Genomic DNA, 18,305 nt, shown 5'->3' with positions numbered 1-18,305 from the left:
ATCATGTGTATAAAGTTAACAGGAAATAGATCTTAGTGAAAAATAAAACTGGGCATAAGAGAGGGAGGAGGAAGAGGGGTGGGAGGGCAGGTATGGTGGGAAGATTCACTATGTTCCTAAGTTATACTATGAAATGCATGAAGTTTGTATTCCTTAAATAAAAGATTTCTGGGAAAACAAAAAAATCGCGGACTCCTCCCTCCTCCCGGGGCCCTTTTTCAGGACAATATCACCCCAGTCCTTCTCCAGGGCCTCTGCTCCAGGGGGAGGGTTAATACTAGAGCAAGGGCATTTACTGATAGGTAAACTGCTTGCAAGGTTACCGTGGATTTCCTTCTTCAGTTAAACAGGGATACAAATACACCCATCTAGAGACAGCCAAGCGAACCACGCACCCAAGCTGTATAGGAGTCGTTAAGCGTGAAGCCAGTTTACAGCGGAATCGCGCCTGCCAGAAAGCGCGCAGCCTGGCTCATGTTGCACGCCGGGATTTGTAGTCCTTTCTGGTGCTGGGGCATGGTGCGCCTGCGCAGAGCAGGGTGCGCCTCCGGGCGCATGCGCGCAGTGGCGGCGCCAGGACTGATTGTGCCGGAACCGCGGTGGCCGAGTTGTGGTCTCTGAGCTCGCTATGGCGGTGCCCCCGGCTGCCATGGGGCCTTCGACGCTGGGCCCAAGCGGGCCGGGTTCGATGGCCCCCTGGTGCTCAATGAGTAGCGGCCCTTCGCGTTACGTGCTCGGGATGCAGGAGCTGTTCCGGGGCCACAGCAAGACGCGCGAGTTCCCCGCGCACAGCGCCAAGGTGCACTCGGTGGCCTGGAGCTGCGACGGGCGTCGCTTGGCCTCGGGGTCGTTCGACAAGACGGCCAGCGTCTTCCTCTTGGAGAAAGACCGGTTGGTGAGCCGCCCGGGCCCGGCCTAGGCCGGAGACAGGGGCATTGATGAATTGAGGTGGGGGTGGGCGAGGGGCAGGGTGGAGGTGGAGTGGAAAGTGAGCGTGAGGGTAGGAGAGGAGGGAGCGAGGAGATGAGGGTGTGTGGGGCTGTGATGGGGTGGATGGGAAGGGTGTGAGGTGAGGGGAACAGTAGGAAGGCTTCGTGTGGCCGTGAGGAGTGGCCAGGGGCAGTGGTGGTGGTGCTGGTGGGGTCCCTGTGGTAGGGAGGGGCGCCTTTGAAAATGATTTGGGTCTTGTGGGTTGGGACATTAGGGTAGAGTGAGGGTGGCGAACCAGAGAGGAGGGGAGAGGGCAGAAGCTCAGAGCAGTTCAGAGTGATCAGGGAGGAGTACGGGCTTGGAGGGGCTGAGCGCTTGTTGCTAGTGAGAGACCTTGGTTTGAATAAAGGTGGGTTACACATGCGGGCGGCTGTGTCTGGTGGAAATGACACGTGGATTCTGTGCTTCCAGGTTAAAGAAAACAATTACCGGGGACATGGGGATAGTGTGGACCAGCTGTGTTGGCATCCAAGTAATCCCGACCTTTTTGTCACGGCATCCGGGGACAAGACCATTCGCATCTGGGATGTGAGGACTACGAAATGCATTGCCACCGTGAACACCAAAGGTGACCGTGCCCAGGGACGGCAGGAAGATAAGCCTGTGTTGGTTCTGCACCCTCTGACGCTCACCTTGTATTGCGTATCGGAAGTAATCCAGAGGTGATTTAAAGTATCAGGAGAGTGTGTAAAGGCTCTGTGAAATGCCATCGCCTTGTTGTGAGGGACTTACAACATGTCCATGGGGTTTTGTATCTAGGGGTCCTGGAACCAGTCTCCTGTGGCTGCTGAGGGACCCCCGTGTCTTCCCCTGTGCCTGGCATTTTGCTAAGTCTGGGGTATCCTGAACTGAACAAGATACTGTCCAGCTCCTAGGGCCTCAAGGTTAAGGGGAGGAGAGAGACTTGCGTGAATAGGACTGGTTCATCTTGTAGCATGGTGGACACCCCAGGTGAGACAGGGAAGCCTCCTGGAATTCCAGTACAGCTCTGAATGGCTGTAGGAATTTTGTGGCCAGTGTGCAGTGTGTGAGGAGGGAGGCAGTTCCTGGAGGGAACAAAGGCTCTGAGAGGTTAGAAGGGGTGAGGCCCGCATGGCCCTGGTGGCCTGGGAGAACAGGACTAGAGCGATGTGCAGTACATTTTTGGCCAGGTATTACCTTGTAAATCATGAAACCGTGACTTAATGCTAAGATATTATTGATAGGAGATTTATCAATATTTCTTATGCCATTAGGACAGAAAGTTGCCAAATAACCTTGGTACCCCACGATTTTTGAGATGCTTCTTGATAAATTTTAAAGTGCATCATAAATATTAAGTTGTGAAAATGTGCATTTTAGAATAAAGGTGATGGGCTGGCGCCGCGGCTCAGTAGGCTAATCCTCCGCCTTGCGGTGCCGGCCCACCGGGTTCTAGTCCTGGTTGGGGCGCCGGATTCTGTCCTGGTTGCCCCTCTTCCAGGCCAGCTCTCTGCTGTGGCCCGGGAGTGCAGTGGAGGATGGCCCAGGTGCTTGGGCCCTGCACCCCATGGGAGACCAGGAGAAGCACCTGGCTCCTGCCTTTGGATCAGCGCGGTGCGCCGGCCGCAGAGCGCATGCCGCGGCGGCCATTGGAGGGTGAACCAATGGCAAAGGAAGACCTTTCTCTCTCTCTCTCTCTCACTGTCCACTCTGCCTGTAAAAAAAAAAAAAAAAAGAATAAAGGTGATGAAGTTTTTAAATTTTTATTTATTTGAGTGGCAGAGCGACAGAGAAAGGGAGAGCATGGGTGAGTGAGAGAGGGCTTCCATCTGTTGGTTTATTCCCCAGATGTCGGTGAAGGCTGGTCAGGAGCCTGGAATACAAGACAGGTCCCTCGTGAGGGTGGCTGGAACAGAGCCATCACCAGTGCCTTCTGCCGTCGGCATTAGTGAGAAACTAGGGTTCGGAGCCGAAGGCAGGAATCAAACCTAGGCACTCTGGGGGGTGCAGGTGTCTTAGCCATTAGGCTGAGTGCTTGCTCCCTGAAATTCTCGATGAATGTGTTCAGCATGGTCACTGGACCCAACTTAGACCTAGAGGTGGAATGGTGGAGTGCTTGCTTCACACAGCTGGTGATACGTGTGTGATTTAAGTTGTATATGGATGGACATTAAAAATTGATTATGTATATATTTTGATGTAAAAAGAAAACCTCTAGGATTTATTGTTTAATTGAAACATTATTTTTGAGTCAAATTTAGAAAAAGTCTTGAATAAAGAGAAGTGTAGCTTTTGGAGTTTGAGACATGATGTAAGAAAGAATAAGAGGCTTTGAGGGCAAATACAGTTTAAATCTTAGCTCTGTGACTTCCTGGCTTTGCCACCTTGGCCCATTTTCTTCCATTTCCTCGTGTATAAGATAGGGATAATGACGTGTCCCTTGTGAAGTCCAAATGGGGTCATTAGCTGATGGCTGCTGGACTCTGACGTGGCTGTGGCCACTCCTCGGTGTAGTGGTAGTTCCCTGTGCTGACCGGGACCTTGGTGAGTGAGCTCTGAGGTCTGTCTGGAACAGCAGAGCCAGCTTCTGGAGGATTATGGGAAACCGATGGTGGTGCTGATTGTCTCTGGGTTCCCAGGGGAGAACATTAACATCTGCTGGAGTCCTGATGGGCAGACCATTGCCGTGGGCAACAAGGATGATGTGGTGACCTTTATTGATGCCAAGACGCACCGTTCCAAAGCGGAGGAGCAGTTCAAGTTTGAGGTCAACGAAATCTCCTGGAACAACGATAATAACATGTTCTTCCTGACCAACGGCAATGGTTGCATCAACATCCTCAGGTGAGGGGGTATGACTTAGGGGACTGTTGTGACCTTGGCATGGGCGCTGCGGTGGGTACCTGGATGAGGTAGTTGGGAGTCTTTCCGGAAGGAGTTTACAATGCAGCTGATGTAGTAATACAGAGTCCTATCCTCTTCTCACACTTGGCACTTAAATTCGCTGAGTCCACACAGAAACCCCGGGGGGGTCCTGATGCTGCTTTGCGTTTGGCAGATGGGGATTTCAGGATCATAGAGATTGCATCACTGGGCAGCTCGTGGGCGCTAGCACTGGACACATCTTGAATTGTGCCTAATTTGCACACATAAAAAGTTCTGACATCAGTAGCACTTTACAAGAGCAGGTGTTTACGATGCACACCCCCCACTGGGGTACCTGGGGTCTTCGGAATCCAGCTTCCTGCTAATGTGTACCCTGGGGGGCAGCAGGCGATGGCTCAGGTATTGGCTTCCTGCCATCCGTTTGGGAGCTTGGGATGAATTTCTGGATTCCAGCTTTGGCCTGGCCCAGGCTGTTTGTTGCAGGCATTAGGAGAGTGAATTAGTAGAAGGAAGAATACCTTTTCTCTCTCTCCCCTTTTGCCCTTCCCTCCCCTTCTCTCTCCCTCTCCCTTTGTCTCTCTGCCTTTCAAATAAATAATGAAGAAAAGACCTCTTTCCCTCCAGTGAAGCCATCTCCAACTCCCGTCTCCCTCATTAGAAGCTTATTTTGTATACTTCTTTTTTTTAAAGCTTTTTTTTTTTTTATAGATTTATTGTATTTATTTGAAAGAGTTACAAAGAGAGGTAGAGCCAGAGAGATATCTTTGATCTGCTGGTTTACTCCCCAGATGACCGCAATGGCCAGAGTTGTACTGATCTGAAGCCAGGAGGTTCTTCCAGGTCTTCCACACAGGTGCAGGGGCCCAAGGACTTGGGCCATCTTCTGCTGCTTTCCCAGGCCACAGCAGAGAGCTGGATCGGAAGTGGAACAGCCAGGACTTGAACCAGCGCCCATATGGGATGCTGGCACTGCAGGCCAGGGCTTCAACCTGCTGCGCCACAGTGCCGGCCCCTTGTGTACTTCTTGATGTAAGCACTTCTCACTCTGTATTCTGATTTCCATATCTTTCATTAGACTGTAAATCCCATGATGGTGCTCACCTTGTTAGCTGTTGAACCCCTGATGCCCAGCCTGGCACTTGCTTTACATTGTAGGAACTCAGTTAATATTTGTTCTCTAAATGAACAGAACTGTGGAATTGAAAGTCAGGTCTGTGCAAGCCTGTATTTATCCTGGGTGAGCAATGGGAGACGGAGTGAACAAGTCCTGTGATAAAGAGGCCAGGCATTTGCTGGGGAATCTGAAGGGAAGAATGTGTACTGATTATGATGGTTGGAGGAGGCAGCTTCTGAGCTTGGTCTTGACAGATGCGTAGGATTTTAAGAAGGCGCAAAAGGGAACTGTGCAGCTGGCAGCAGGGGTGTGCGGGCGCGATTTTGTTTGGAGAGTAGTTAGAGTTGTGCAGGAGTGGTGGCAGAGGGCGCATATGAAGAGAAGGCATGATCGTGGGAGATGAAGTTGAAGTCATTTAGGACTGGGTCGTCAAAGGCCTTGAATTTTATGCTTAGCAACTTGGATTTTATTTTATAGGCAATGAGAAATCTAACTTTTTTTTTTTACAAAAAAGCCTTTTTTGTTAGAAAGCACAGATGCTGAGAAGCACATAAAGCAGATGTGTGGCTGAGTGAATTGATGTGCTTCTTACCTGTGTGACTGCACCCAGGTTGAGAAATGGCACTTTCCAGCTGCCCCAGAAGCCCACGAGTGTGTGTGTCTTACCTCTCCCTGCCTCACAAGTAATCACTGTCATAGTGTTCTTTTTAGTTCTAGTTTCCAAATGTGCATTCCTAGATCCTCTGGTTTTGCCAGTTCAAAGAGATATCTTAGTTCTTTTCAGTGTTACATTACAGGGTGCCCTGTCCCTTTCTTTTCCATGTAACTTAGCTGTTGAAGAACCGGAGTCTGGGCTTTGCTGATTCCCTATACTTACTTATTTATTGGGTGCTTCACTGAACAGAGATTTCCTCTCATTCACTGCCTACCCTATAGTCCATTTACGAAAGGCAGCCTGAACTTCCTGTGGTCGTCAGAGGAGTTAGTTCTCTGTCACCTCCAAAGATGGTCAGTTAGCGGGCCGGCAGTGTGGTGAAGCAGGTTAAGCCACTGCCTACAGTGCCAGCATCCTGTATGGGTGCCGGATCAAGTCCTGGCTGCTCCACTTCTGATCCATCTCCCTGCTAATGCACCTGGAAAAGCACAGAAAATGGCCCAAGTGCTTGGGCCCCTATATCCACATGGGAGACCTGGATGAAGCTCCTGGTTCCTGGCTTCAGCCTGGCCCAGCCCTAGCTGTTGTGGCCATTTGGGGAGTGATCCAGTAGATGCAGTATCTCTCTTTCTCTCTCTCTCTGCTTTTCAAATAAATAAATCTTAAAAAAATAAATTTTTTTAAAGAATGATTATGGATCCATGCATTAAAACAGAGTTGATGTATTTCAATTTATTATAATTGCTATGTTTACTGAAGCTCAAATGACTGCATCTTGGCCAATGAGGATCCCTTCAGATTCCTGGATCCTTCTTTTTTTTTTTTTAAGATAGTTTTTATTTATTCACTTTTGTACTTATTTGAAAGGCAGAGAGAGAGAGAGAGTGAGTGCTCCAGACCTTACACCCACTGGGTCACTACTCAGATACTCAAATGCCTGCAATACCTGGGTCAGGCCAGGAGCAGGGACCTGATCTGGGCCCCCACGTGAGTTTCAGGACCCAAGTTCCTGGGCCATTGCCTGCTGCTTCCCATCAGCAGGAAGCTGGGTGTGGGAGCAGAGCCCGGACCCAAACCTAGGCCCTCTGATACAGGATGTGGACTTCTCAAGCCGTGTCCTAACCCCTGCACCAAACATCTGCTCTCTGAGTTTTTTCTTGACATAATCCTAGTGGTCTTTTGTGCTCTCTGATAGGGTAAGATACTCACAAGTTCATTTGTTCATTTCCTACTCTAGTTTTTTTTTTTTTTTTTTTTTTTTTTAAATTAGAGGGACAGAGTAAGACATACGGAGAGCGACAGCAAAAGAGAAAGAGAGCACTCCTATCCTGTAGTTCATTCTCCAAATGACCACAATGGCCCGGGCTGGGCCAGGCTGAAGCTGGGAGCCAAGAATTTAATCCAGATCTCATCTGTGGATGGCAGGAACCTGTCATTTAAGTCGTCAGCCCTGTCTCCCAGGGTTTCTGTGACAGTAGGAAGCTGGAATCAGGAGACGGAAGTACAAAAGTGAATAAATAAAAACTATCTTAAAAGTCATTGAACTTAGTGTGATATGGGATGTTCAGGCTTCCTAACTATGCCTTTACTGCTAGACTGGACACCCACCCTGCCCCAGACCGTTACTGAGAGAATCCTCTGAAGAAGCCTTGACTCTTACCCGGAAATGACATTGCAGCTAGGAATGTCCATTGCTGTTGAGTTGGTCATTGTTTTTAGGCCTTTCTGGTGGCTGGAGCTAGGAGTCCATGTCCAGTCACATGCTGCATAGTGAGGTTTCCATCACCAGCGGACAGTGTGTGTGACAGTGGTCTCGAAAGACTGGATCACTTAGTGGTGGCACAGCCGCCTTAGTGGTCTTAGTGGGTGTAAGTCCATGCCATGTTCATCACACGGTGAAATCTATCAGCGCCTTTCTCAGCATGTAGCCCATCAGTGCACGTGATGTGTGACTATATTTTAGTAGAGAAAGAACCTTGGGAACTCATACTGATAACTGCACATTGAAATTTGAGACTACAGAGATTTTATTAAACCTCTTCTATATCATGAATACATCTCTTTTTCTTCCATATTCTGGTTCCAAGGGCACAGATGATAGAATGGTCTCCACTGTATACCTTTATTGTCATTATCCCATGTTAAACATACAAATGTCTCAAAAATATATTACCATTACCACTAATGTGATTATCTACATAGATTTTTTGTTTTGCATATGCTGTCCCCATTCTTCCGCCATTGAAGAAAATGGTAGTATATGTTACGAGAGTATAGAACTGTTACATAATATTCTCTTTTAGCCAGATATAGTTTCACTAAATACTACGTGTTTAATGTTCATCACCAAACCTCTTGAGTCGCCAGTCATTTGTGGGTCAGAGTTCTTTCTGTACTTAAGATTTCTTAGGGAGGCCATAGCAGCTGCCTGCAGTGCTGGCATTCCACATGGGTGCCAGTTCAGGTCCTGGCTGCTCCACTTCCTATCCAATTGTTTGTTAATATGCCTGGGAAAGTGGCAGAAGCTGACCCAAGTGCTTGGGCCTCTGTCAACCACGTGGTAGACTTGGATCAAGCTCCAAGCTCCTGGCTTTGGCCTGGCCCAGCCCTGGTTGTTATAGCCATTTGGGGAGTGAACCAGTGGGTGGAAGATCCCTCTCTCTCTCTCTCCCTCACTCTGTAACTCTGCTTTGCAAATAAATTAAATAAATCTGTGCTTTTTTTTTTTTTTAAAGGAGTACTTTTTTTTAACTTTTATTTAACGAATATAATTTCCAAAGTACAGCTTATGGATTACAATGGCTCCCCCCCCCATAACTTCCTTCCCATCTCCCGCTCCCTCTCCCCTTCCATTCACATCAAGATTCATTTTCAGTTCTCTTTATATACAGAAGATCAGTTTAGTATATACTAACTAAAGATTTCAACAGTTTGCACCCACACAGAAACACAAAGTGAAAAATACTGTTTGAGTACTAGTTATAGCATTAAATCACAGTGTGCAGCACATTAAGGACAGAGATCCTACATGGGGAGCAGGTGCACAGTGACGCCCATTGTTGATTTAACAATTGACACTCTTGTTTATGGCATCAGCAATCACCCTAGGCTCTTGTCTTGAGCTGCCAAGGCTATGGAAGCCTCCTGAGTTCACAAACTCCGATCTTATTTAGACAAGGTCATAGTCAAAGTGGAATTTCTCTCCTCCTTTCAGAGAAAGATACCTCCTTCTTCGATGGCCCGTTCTTTCCACTGGGATCTCATTCGCGGAGATCTTTCATTTAGGTCTTTTTTTTTTTTTTTTTTTTTTTTTGCCAGAGTGTCTTTGCTTTCCATGTAAAGGAGTACATTTATCAGAAGGATAAGAGGGTGGGCATTTGGCCCAGTGGAAACTGGTTAAGACACCCACATACAGTATCGGAGAGCCTGGGTTCAAGTCCTGACGCCACCCTTTTTTTTTTAAATATTTATTTATTTGAGAGGCGGGGGGGGGTGTCTTCCATCTGCTGGTTCACTTCTCAGATGCAACAGCCGGCGCTGCGCCGATCCGAAGCCAGGAGCCAGGAGCTTCTTCTGGGTCTCCCGTGTGGGTGCAGGGGCCCAAGGACCCAGGCCATAGCAGAGAGCTGGATGGGAAGTGGAGCAGCCAGGACTCAAAACTGGCGCCCATATGGGATGCCGGCACCACAGGTGGCAGCTTTACCCGCTACGCCACAGTGCCGGCCCCCTGACTCCACTCTTGATCCCAGCTTCTTGCTAAGGTGCACCTCAGGAGACAGCAGGTTATATTGCTCAAATAGTTGGGTTCCTGACAGTGGCATGGGCAACCTGAACTGAGGTCTTGCTTCTTAGACTCAGCCATTGAGGGTGTTTGGGGAGGGAGCCCAGGGGATGGGAGTGCCTGTTCCCTCTCTGTCTCTCTCCACCTCTCAAAACATACAGGTGCTTTAGTGTGCTTCTTGTATTTATATGTGGTAGTCTTGGTGGATAGAGAAATGCGACTCATACTTTCTTGCTTCTGTTGGTCCGTTTTCTTTTGACATAAAATGTTGCTGTCAAAAAGTCGGATGATATTCTAGTATTCTCTTTTTTTGAAGGCAGGTAATTTTTCTAGTCTATCTTGCTGTGAGAGGGCCTGGATTCACATTCTCAGGGAGGCCTTGTGCTCGTCCAGTATGTGGTTTGAATCCTTGTAGTTCTGGGAAGCTTTCTTTCTTGAGTTACAGCTTCTGGAACTATTCAGTTCCCTCGGTTGCCGCTCCGCCTCCGTGTTTCCTGTTGCTGTCTTAGAGCCGCAGTGCCCTTCTGCAGTGTGACTGCTGCGTGTTTTGTTCCTCAGCTACCCGGAGCTGAAGCCTGTGCAGTCCATCAATGCCCATCCCTCCAACTGCATCTGCATCAAGTTTGACCCCATGGGGAAGTACTTCGCTACAGGGAGTGCAGACGCTTTGGTCAGCCTGTGGGATGTGGACGAGTTAGTGTGTGTCCGGTGCTTTTCCCGGTAAGCGATTCTGCCGGCACTTCCCTGGCTGGGTGAATTAGCCGATTTCATCCTGGGTGGGAGTGTAGCCTCCTCTTGGTGGGTGATTCTGCTGTCTGTCTGTCTGCCCTGTGCTGTAGGCTGGATTGGCCCGTGAGGACTCTCAGTTTCAGTCACGATGGGAAAATGCTGGCGTCTGCATCGGAAGATCATTTTATCGACATCGCTGAAGTAGAGACAGGTAATGCAGCAGGCACGCTGTGTCTCATCCCTGACCGTCAGGACTTCTCCTGGCTCTGCATATCACTGCTTCTCTGGCCTTACCAGCTGTGAATTTGTCTCTTAAGATCAGTCTGTATGTTAGGACTGCCACCGCCAGGCCATGAGAGAGCAGAGGGTTCGGAAAGAAACAGGTCTGAAGGAGAGTGATTTAGGAAAATATTTCACATTGTATTAGCTTTTAATTCTTCCATTATGATGCAGTTTTTAGAATTCAGAAAATAGAAGGAAGAAGAAAGCATGCCCTGTGTCCCACCATCTAAATACACCCCTTTAAAACATCGGGTATGTTTCTCTCTGTGTTTACATGGAAGGTTAAAAAAGAAAGCCTTTTTAAAGATAATTTCAGGAATTACCAAAGTTTTTGTTTGAAAAACAACAAAACCTGTTAAAGATAGGGAAATAAGAAGAGTATTCATTTTACAAAATGATTCCCTTTCAATTTGTGTTTAAATGTGGCTGTATTGTTTTTAGAGACAAGTGACAGTTCAGAACTGTAGAGGAAACTTCCAAGAAGAAAGTAAAGCACTTGAAATTCCACCGTGTAGAGAGGGCTGCAGTGATGCTGCCGTTACCACGCTGGGAGCGCGGTGGCCGGGCAGGGCCTCTCTGCCGCCCTGCGTCTGCGCGGTGCGGTCAGAGGCACTCTGCTGCTGCGCTGGGACCTGCTGTCCGCCTGGCTCCCGGCAGGGCATCAGCTTCTGCCCAAGGCGGTGGCACCTGAATTCCACCTGGTCACTTTTAACGGGGTGTCGAACTCCATTGTACCAGAATTTGCTTAACTCTTCCTGTCTGGTGGCCTCTGGCCCTTGCGCAGCTGTCACTGATGAGGGGAGGAGCATCGGTCACATCCGTCCCGTGCTTCATGTTGCACGTGGGAGCCGCCTTCTGAGCGCCGGGCTGGGTTGCTGCATCCTTGGTGCGCACGTTTTGTGGAGGTCCAGTCTGCCATGCACAAAGGTGGTTTCAGTGTGGTCTTAGAGGCGTGCAGGGATGTGTGTGTGCTTCCACCGCTGTGTGAGTTTCTTTTACCTGGTAGGGGTAATGCATGATTTCATTCACACGCACCCTTTCAGGAACATATCAGATGCAGCTGTATTACTTTTTCTAACTAGTTCAGCAAAATGCCTTTTACACTTGATCGTAGCCAAAAGGCCGAGAAGCAATAGCAAACTACTTTCTAACATTTAAAAAATTTTCTCTGTAACCCAGGTTAAAACTTAAAAGCAAAACAATTACTGAAGGAAAACACAATTATATTCTTTACATTATAGTAACGGTACATGGGAAGTGGTCTAAATTTTCCCTGTGAAGGGAATAATTGGGTTGTGACACAGTCGTATCACGGTGCCCCTAGCTGTGTATGTGCTGAAGTGGCAGACCTGCAAGTCGTGTTGCTGACTGAGCAAAGCAGGTTGGCCAGGCTGTGCTTGAGTCGTGTTCCTGTGCAGGTAAAGAGCTAAAGCTGAATCGACAGAACAACTTTTGGAAGAATTTATATTGTTCTTAGAAAGTTGAGAGAAGACTGCAATAGGGAAAAGGGTCAATTGTAAATTGTTCATTTAAATATTATTACTGAAACTGAGTAAACAAAATGAAAGGTTGAGTTCCTTCATTAGCCTGGGCACATTTCGAGGACACAGTAAGCACACGTGGTCAGGGGCTGCTGTGTTGGACAGATGGAACTGTCCAAGTAGGTTCCATCACGATTTCTGTTGTGGAGCACTGCTTTCATACCCTGGAACCCTGACTTTTATGCAGTAGGCATATATTTGCGAATTAAGAGTGATAGGTGCTCATTATATAGAGTGGTTGGAAAATGCTGGAAATACAGAAAAGAAATTAGCCGTCACTCATAGGTCTGTAATTAGGAAATAATCATTGCTGATATTATGATATATTTTCTTCAGGTATTTTTCTTCTTTAAAAAAAAGGCATCTTGCTTGCTTGCTTATTTACTTATTTTTGAGAGACAGACAGAGATCTTCCATCTCCCCAAATGCTCACAATAGCTGGGCTTGGACTAGGCCAAAGTGAGGAGACAGGGACTCTGGGTCTCCCACAACCCAGATGGCAGGAATCCAACTACTTGGGCCTTCCCAGGGTGCATGTTAGCAGGAAGCTGGACTCAGAAGCAGATCTGGGACTGGAACCCAGGCCCGCCAGTATGTGATCTGGGCATCTCAAGTGGTATCATAAGTGCTACACCATGTTTCCACCTTGTACTTATTTTTTTGAGAGCCAGAGAGACAGAAACAGACAGAGCTCACATTTGCTGGTTCATTTCCCAAATGTTTGCAGAGGCTGGGGCTGGCCTAGGCTGAAGCCTGGAGCTTGGAGTCTGGAACTCAGTTTACGTCTCCCTTGTGCTTGGCAGGGACCCAGTCACTTGAGCCATTATTTGCTTGGGTGTGCTTTAGCAGGAAGCTGGCATTAGGAATGGAGCCAAGATGCTAACCCAGGCTTTCATATGGGCTGTGGCATCCTAAGCTACACCTGAATTGTGAGGCCAAACACTGTACCCTTTTAGGGCCTCTTTTTCCCTCTCTATTTGTATTTTTTGCTGTTGGAGTCGTGAGACACAATTTTGCATCTAAGAGTTTACAGGCATATTTTTAATGGTTCAATTTAAAACCAAGAAAAATTCATTTTATTCCTGATATCATATTTACCAGAAGCTCATTTTAAAATAATCCAGCTATTTTAGCATTTGAGACATACCATAACTCTGCATCTGTTTGTCTAGACTTCGGTGGTCTGAAATAGAAATGTGATAGTAATAGTAAGAGCATTGTAATTCAGAGATGAAGCTCTAATACCTTATCAAGGTGCTTACGCGTGTGAAGCCACGTGGTTACTTGGGAAACATTTTAGAAGGCCTCTTCAAGTCTGGTTTGGTTTTTTTGAACTGCACAGACTTCTTTATTTTAGCCAATCCGATAACAAAGGACATGGAGTTAAAGGTCTCAAGAGAAATAAAAGAGATGTAGCAGCCGCAGAAGCACTCTTTATGTCTGTGTGAGTCAGACGTTTCTTCAGACAAAGCTGCAGACAGCCAGATGCTGGCATTGTGGAGAATTTCTGCTAGGGAAAACGTGACCTGTCCCCGGAGCAGAGTTCTGTAAAGTGTGTTATGTATTTATATATGTCTAAATACCCACAAATGAATATAGATATATATTTAATAGCTTTATTGAGATGTAATCTGCCTACCATAGAGTTGATCAGTTTGAAGTATACTGTTTCACGTGTGCTGCCTTTATTTATTTATTTATTTATGGTTTTTTTTTTTTTTTTTTTTTTTTTTTTTTTTTTTTTGACAGGCAGAGTGGACAGTGAGAGAGAGAGAGAGAAAGGTCTTCCTTTGCCGTTGGTTCACCCTCCAATGGCCGCTGCGGCCGGTGTGCTACAGCCCACGCACCGTGCTGATCCGATGGCAGGAGCCAGGTACTTCTCCTGGTCTCCCATGGGGTGCAGGGCCCAAGCACTTGGCCCATCCTCCACTGCACTCCCTGGCCACAGCAGAGAGCTGGCCTGGAAGAGGGGCAACCGGGACAGAATCCGGCGCCCTGACTGGGACTAGAATCCGGTGTGCCAGCGCCGCAAGGCGGAGGATTAGCCTAGTGAGCCACGGCGCCGGCCGTGTATATATTTTTTTTAAAATATATTTATTTGAAAGGCAGAGTGACAGGGAGAGGGAGAGAGAGAGATCTTCTGCCTACTGCTGGTTCACTCCCCGAATGGCCGCAATGGCCAGGGCTGGACCAGGCCAAAGCCAGGAGCCAGGAGCTTCTTCCAGATCTCCCGGGTGCCAGGGCAGGGATCCCAAGTACTTGGGCCATCTTCCACTGCATTTCCCAGGTACATTAGTAAGGAGCTGATTGGAAATGGAACAGCCTGGACTCAAACCAGTGCTCATATGGGATGCTAGCATCACAGGCAGCACCATGGCTCCGACCCCTGTATTTTTATGTTAATACCAAACCAAAGTGTAAGCATTTTACTGTGTTGATTGTAACCCTGATAAAAAGTTAATCAGAACTAGAAGAATAGATCATGTGTAATTTCAATAAGTTGGAGAGAGAAAGCTTTTGGAAAAGAAAAACCCATTTGGGAGGCATCGTTCAGTAGGAAGGTCTGTGGCTGTGGAAACAGACTGATTGTGTGCTGTGCCTGCTGCTTGCTCGCAGGGCGGCTGTGCTGTCATTCTATGCGGTGAGGTTTCAGATTCTGTGCCTTGCTGGGTCCCTTGTGTTCCCTGAACTCTCTGGAGCTTGAGGTGTTGAGCGAAGGAAGCTGCTCGCGTTCTGGGGCCAGGAGGTGCCTGCCCTCGCATCCTGCTGCCCTGTGGCTCTGCCTCAGGGTCCTCCTCCGGCAGGTGACCTGGTGACCATGCCTGTCGCAGAGGGGGACGTGGACTAGAGTTCACCTTGGTAAGTACTGAGTGTCGCCTCTACTGTTAACTCACCGAGTTCTTCTCTGTTGGCTCCTGTAGGGGACAAGCTGTGGGAGGTGCAGTGTGAGTCCCCGACCTTCACTGTGGCCTGGCACCCCAAAAGGCCCCTGCTGGCCTTTGCCTGTGATGACAAAGATGGCAAATACGACAGCAGCCGGGAAGCTGGGACTGTGAAGCTGTTTGGGCTCCCGAATGATTCCTGAGCGGAGGCCTCTGCAGGGGCTGGCCGGCCTGTGTGGGGCTTGGTCTGCTGCGTGGAGCTGGTGGGCTCCCTAAATGTTTGTAAATTGGTGTGAGTTGTGAAACGTCTTTTGTCAGGTGCCCGCTCCAGGGCCCTTTCTGTTGTGTGTGTGTTTGCTGTTTCCATCTTTTGCCCCGTCACCATCACTCAGCTAATGAGGACTCTGTGGGCTGGGGAATGACCCTGCACAGCGCGTCCTCGGAGGACCTTCTGTCTTCCCCGCTTTGGGTAGACTTCGTGGAGCTTACCGTTGCTGGAACAGCGCCTGCTGTGGACGGAGGGGTTGGGAAGAGTGGGATGGGATGGAGGGTTTTTAATTACGCAATATGTATAATTTTGAGAGCTGAACATTTAATAAAAGTTTTTAAAATGGGACCTCTAGGACTTTGATAGTTAAAGTATTACAGGGAGATGTTGCAGTTTTGTGTTTTTAAAATCTGAGTGTAATTGGCCGGTGCCGCGGCTCACTAGGCTAATCCTCCGCCTAGCGGCGCTGGCACACCGGGTTCTAGTCCCGGTCGGGGCGCCGGATTCTGTCCCGGTTGCCCCTCTTCCAGGCCAGCCCTCTGCTGTGGCCAGGGAGTGCAGTGGAGGATGGCCCAGGTGCTTGGGCCCTGCACCCCATGGGAGACCAGGAAAAGCACCTGGCTCCTGGCTCCTGCCATCGGATCAGCGCGGTGCGCCGGCCGCAGTGCGCCGGCCGCAGCGGCCATTGGAGGGTGAAGCAACGGCAAAGGAAGACCTTTCTCTCTGTCTCTCTCTCTCGCTGTCCACTCTGCCTGTCAAAAAAAAAAAAAAAAAAAAAAATCCTGAGTGTAATTTATTTATTTATTTATTTATTTAAGATTTATTGATGTATTTGAAAGGCAGAGTTGGAGAGAAGGAGAGATCTTCCATCCACTGATTCACTCCCCAGATGGCTGCGACAGCTGAAATTGGGTCAGGCTGAAGCCAGGAGCCAGGTGCTTCTTCTAGGTCTCCCATGTAGGTGGTAGGGGCCTACACATTTAGGCCATCATCTGCCACTTTCCCAGGCATATTAGCAAGGAGCTTAATTGGAAGTGGATCAGCTGGTACTCGAATTTTGGCTTAATCCAGTGTGCCACAGCGCCGGCCCCTTAAGTATTTTGATTTTTTTTTTTTTTAAGATTTTTGTTTATTTGAGAGGTAAGAGTTACAGACAGAGAAGAAGGAGAGACAGAGAGAAAGGTGTTCCCTCTACTGGTTCACTCCCCAAATGGCTACACCAGCCAGAGCTGAGCCAGTCTGAAGCCAGGAGCTTCTTCTGGGTCCCCCATGTGGATGCAGGGGCAAAAGCACTTGGGCCATCTTCTACTGCTTTCCCAGGTCACAAGTAGAGAGATGGCTCTGAAGTGGAGCAGCCAGGCCAAGAACTGCTGCCCATATGGGATGCTGGCACCACAGGCAGAGGTTTAGCCTACTGCCCCTGTTTTTGTTTTTGAATGCCCTGACCAAGAGCCCTCTGAAACGTAGGGACAGCATGAAGGGTGTGGTCTCTGGCAGGCCTTACAGGTCATCAGTCACTGGCCTCATCATGCAAAGGACTTAACAGAAAGCAAATGTATGACACAGTCTGAAGCAGGCAGTAGAACAGAGGTAAGAAATACAAACTCGTGGTAAGAGAAGTACAAATTAGACGAGGGAGTGAAGGCTAGCGAAATTAAGCGGCAGCCTGGGAAGAATGAGGCTGTAACTGAATGGCTGAGCTTAAACTGTGGCTCTGCTCCCCAGAGTCAGGTGAAGCGGGCGCGGTAGCCAGCTGGTTACTGACCAGAGAGACACTTGCAGAAGTCCAGCAGGGAGAAGGAAGGCTGCGTTAGGGCGTGGCTGAGGGATGGCGGGGAGGGGATCTGCCTGCCTTGCAGCCCGAAGTCCTCTGGGAAAGCAAAGCATTGTGACTTCTTACCTCTCAACCAAGTGGCCCAGGTCAGGGCTTCTCACCGATGAGCGATGTTTGAACTTCACTGTATTTTAATGATTTTATCCCATAAAGAAAATGAAAATATACCTCAGTAAGTGATAGTCATAACAGGTAGGTGAAATACAAGTCACTTCCCTGGCACCAGGAGATAGCTACTGTTAGCATTTTGGTGTCTATCCTTCTAGAAGTTGTCTTGTGCCCGTATTTAGACATAAAAACATGTTCATCTTCATGGACATCTAGAAGGTAGACAAGTCAGACATGACGAGCTGGGTTAGCATGGTGCCGGCACGGTGCCGGCAGTGGTACACGTGCCGGTTCTGTTAGGACCTTGTTAGTGGCGCTGCCTGCCTGAACTGTGTGGTGTGCACTCTGCATCAGCTGCACTCAGCTCCTGCAGCAGTCTTCTGAGGCGGGGGTTCAGTGCTGTTATCCAGCAGGTGACTGCTCGCTTCTAGATTTTTCTTAAAGGCCTTTGTGCTTTCTGATGCATGGGCTACTCTTTCTGCAAGTATTGCCATTCCCATTTCACAGATGTGTGAACTATGTCTCTGAGAAATCAGCTGTTGGCTCAGATTCCTGAATGACACAATGAACCTGACCTTGAGGCTTAGCCCCCCAAATGGCCTCTGTCTCCCACCTTCCCTGAGGAATTGCCTTTTCAGTTGCAAACCAACTTGTCACCTCATGTCACAAGTTCACTGTTGCTCCTGTCACTTGAAGTTAGCTTAGTTGTGTGGTGCCGTAGGTGCCCGTCAGTCCAGTAGTCGCTGCCGTAGGTTTATGCCCGTGAGCCTTGGAGCCTGATGCTAAGGGTTGGGTGTGCATGCCGATGTTTGGTTCCTCAGACGGAAGCGAGCAGGGAAGGTGAGCCCTGTCTTCAGGAAGGGAGCAGAGACTGCAGGCTGCACTGCACCTCGGGAGCGCCTGCACATGGGTGAAGTGTTGCCTTTGTGTGTCTGTCTCACGCGGTGCAGTGAAGTTCCACAGGCTTCTTGGCAGGAACCCGCCTCGCGTCCCCGCTGCAGGAGTGATTTATATGAGTCTCTCCTCGTCCATGAAGTCAGGGTCATGAATCCCCATCGCTGTGGGCTGTGAGGAGAAGGGAACCAGCGAGAGTATTTGTCAAGTACCTAGCACAGCACCTGGCTTGGGGGGGAGATGCTGCTGAGTCCCTCCTGTGCGTGACCTGGGCAGCCCCTCGGGAGCACACAGGGACGGGCACCAGTCACTCGGCTTCCTTGGCTTCAGTGTTGCAGCCCAGTGAGCCATGTGAATCATTGCAGGTGTAGGTGCTCTGG

The 18,305-nt window shown here is 48.8% G+C and overlaps 1 protein-coding gene across 2 annotated transcripts; it reads left to right on the top strand.

The window, feature by feature from the left end:
* Positions 1-598: 598 nt before the first annotated feature.
* Positions 599-15,437, top strand: THOC3 (THO complex subunit 3). Of its 2 annotated transcripts, XM_002710421.5 has the most exons (6): positions 599-895; positions 1,402-1,558; positions 3,591-3,795; positions 9,946-10,107; positions 10,227-10,327; positions 14,861-15,437. In XM_002710421.5, exons 1-6 carry the CDS (start codon positions 629-631, stop codon positions 15,022-15,024), a joined length of 1,056 nt encoding a protein of 351 aa, XP_002710467.1. In that variant the 5' UTR covers positions 599-628; the 3' UTR covers positions 15,025-15,437. The 2 variants fall into 2 exon arrangements, with proteins under 2 accessions (XP_002710467.1, XP_089191216.1); XM_089335090.1 differs by lacking the exons at positions 9,946-10,107; positions 10,227-10,327; positions 14,861-15,437 and having other exon boundaries at positions 1,402-1,652; positions 3,591-3,727.
* The last annotated feature ends 2,868 nt before the right edge of the window (positions 15,438-18,305 follow it).

The sequence above is a fragment of the Oryctolagus cuniculus genome, chromosome 6 (assembly GCF_051225735.1).
Source record: "Oryctolagus cuniculus isolate XC-2025 breed Fujian yellow rabbit chromosome 6, ASM5122573v1, whole genome shotgun sequence".
Classification (NCBI taxonomy): Eukaryota; Metazoa; Chordata; class Mammalia; order Lagomorpha; family Leporidae; genus Oryctolagus; species Oryctolagus cuniculus.
The sequence above is the reverse complement of the archived record's forward strand: the minus strand, read 5'-3'. Positions and strand labels throughout refer to the sequence as shown.

Bases quoted from the DNA above. Each gene is read 5' to 3' on its own strand.
- THOC3 (XM_002710421.5), top strand. From the start codon at position 629: ATGGCGGTGCCCCCGGCTGCCATGGGGCCTTCGACGCTGGGCCCAAGC. The intron at 3,796-9,945 runs GTGAGGGGGTAT...TTTGTTCCTCAG, and splicing joins GGTTGCATCAACATCCTCAG to CTACCCGGAGCTGAAGCCTG. The intron at 10,328-14,860 runs GTAATGCAGCAG...TGGCTCCTGTAG, and splicing joins CATCGCTGAAGTAGAGACAG to GGGACAAGCTGTGGGAGGTG.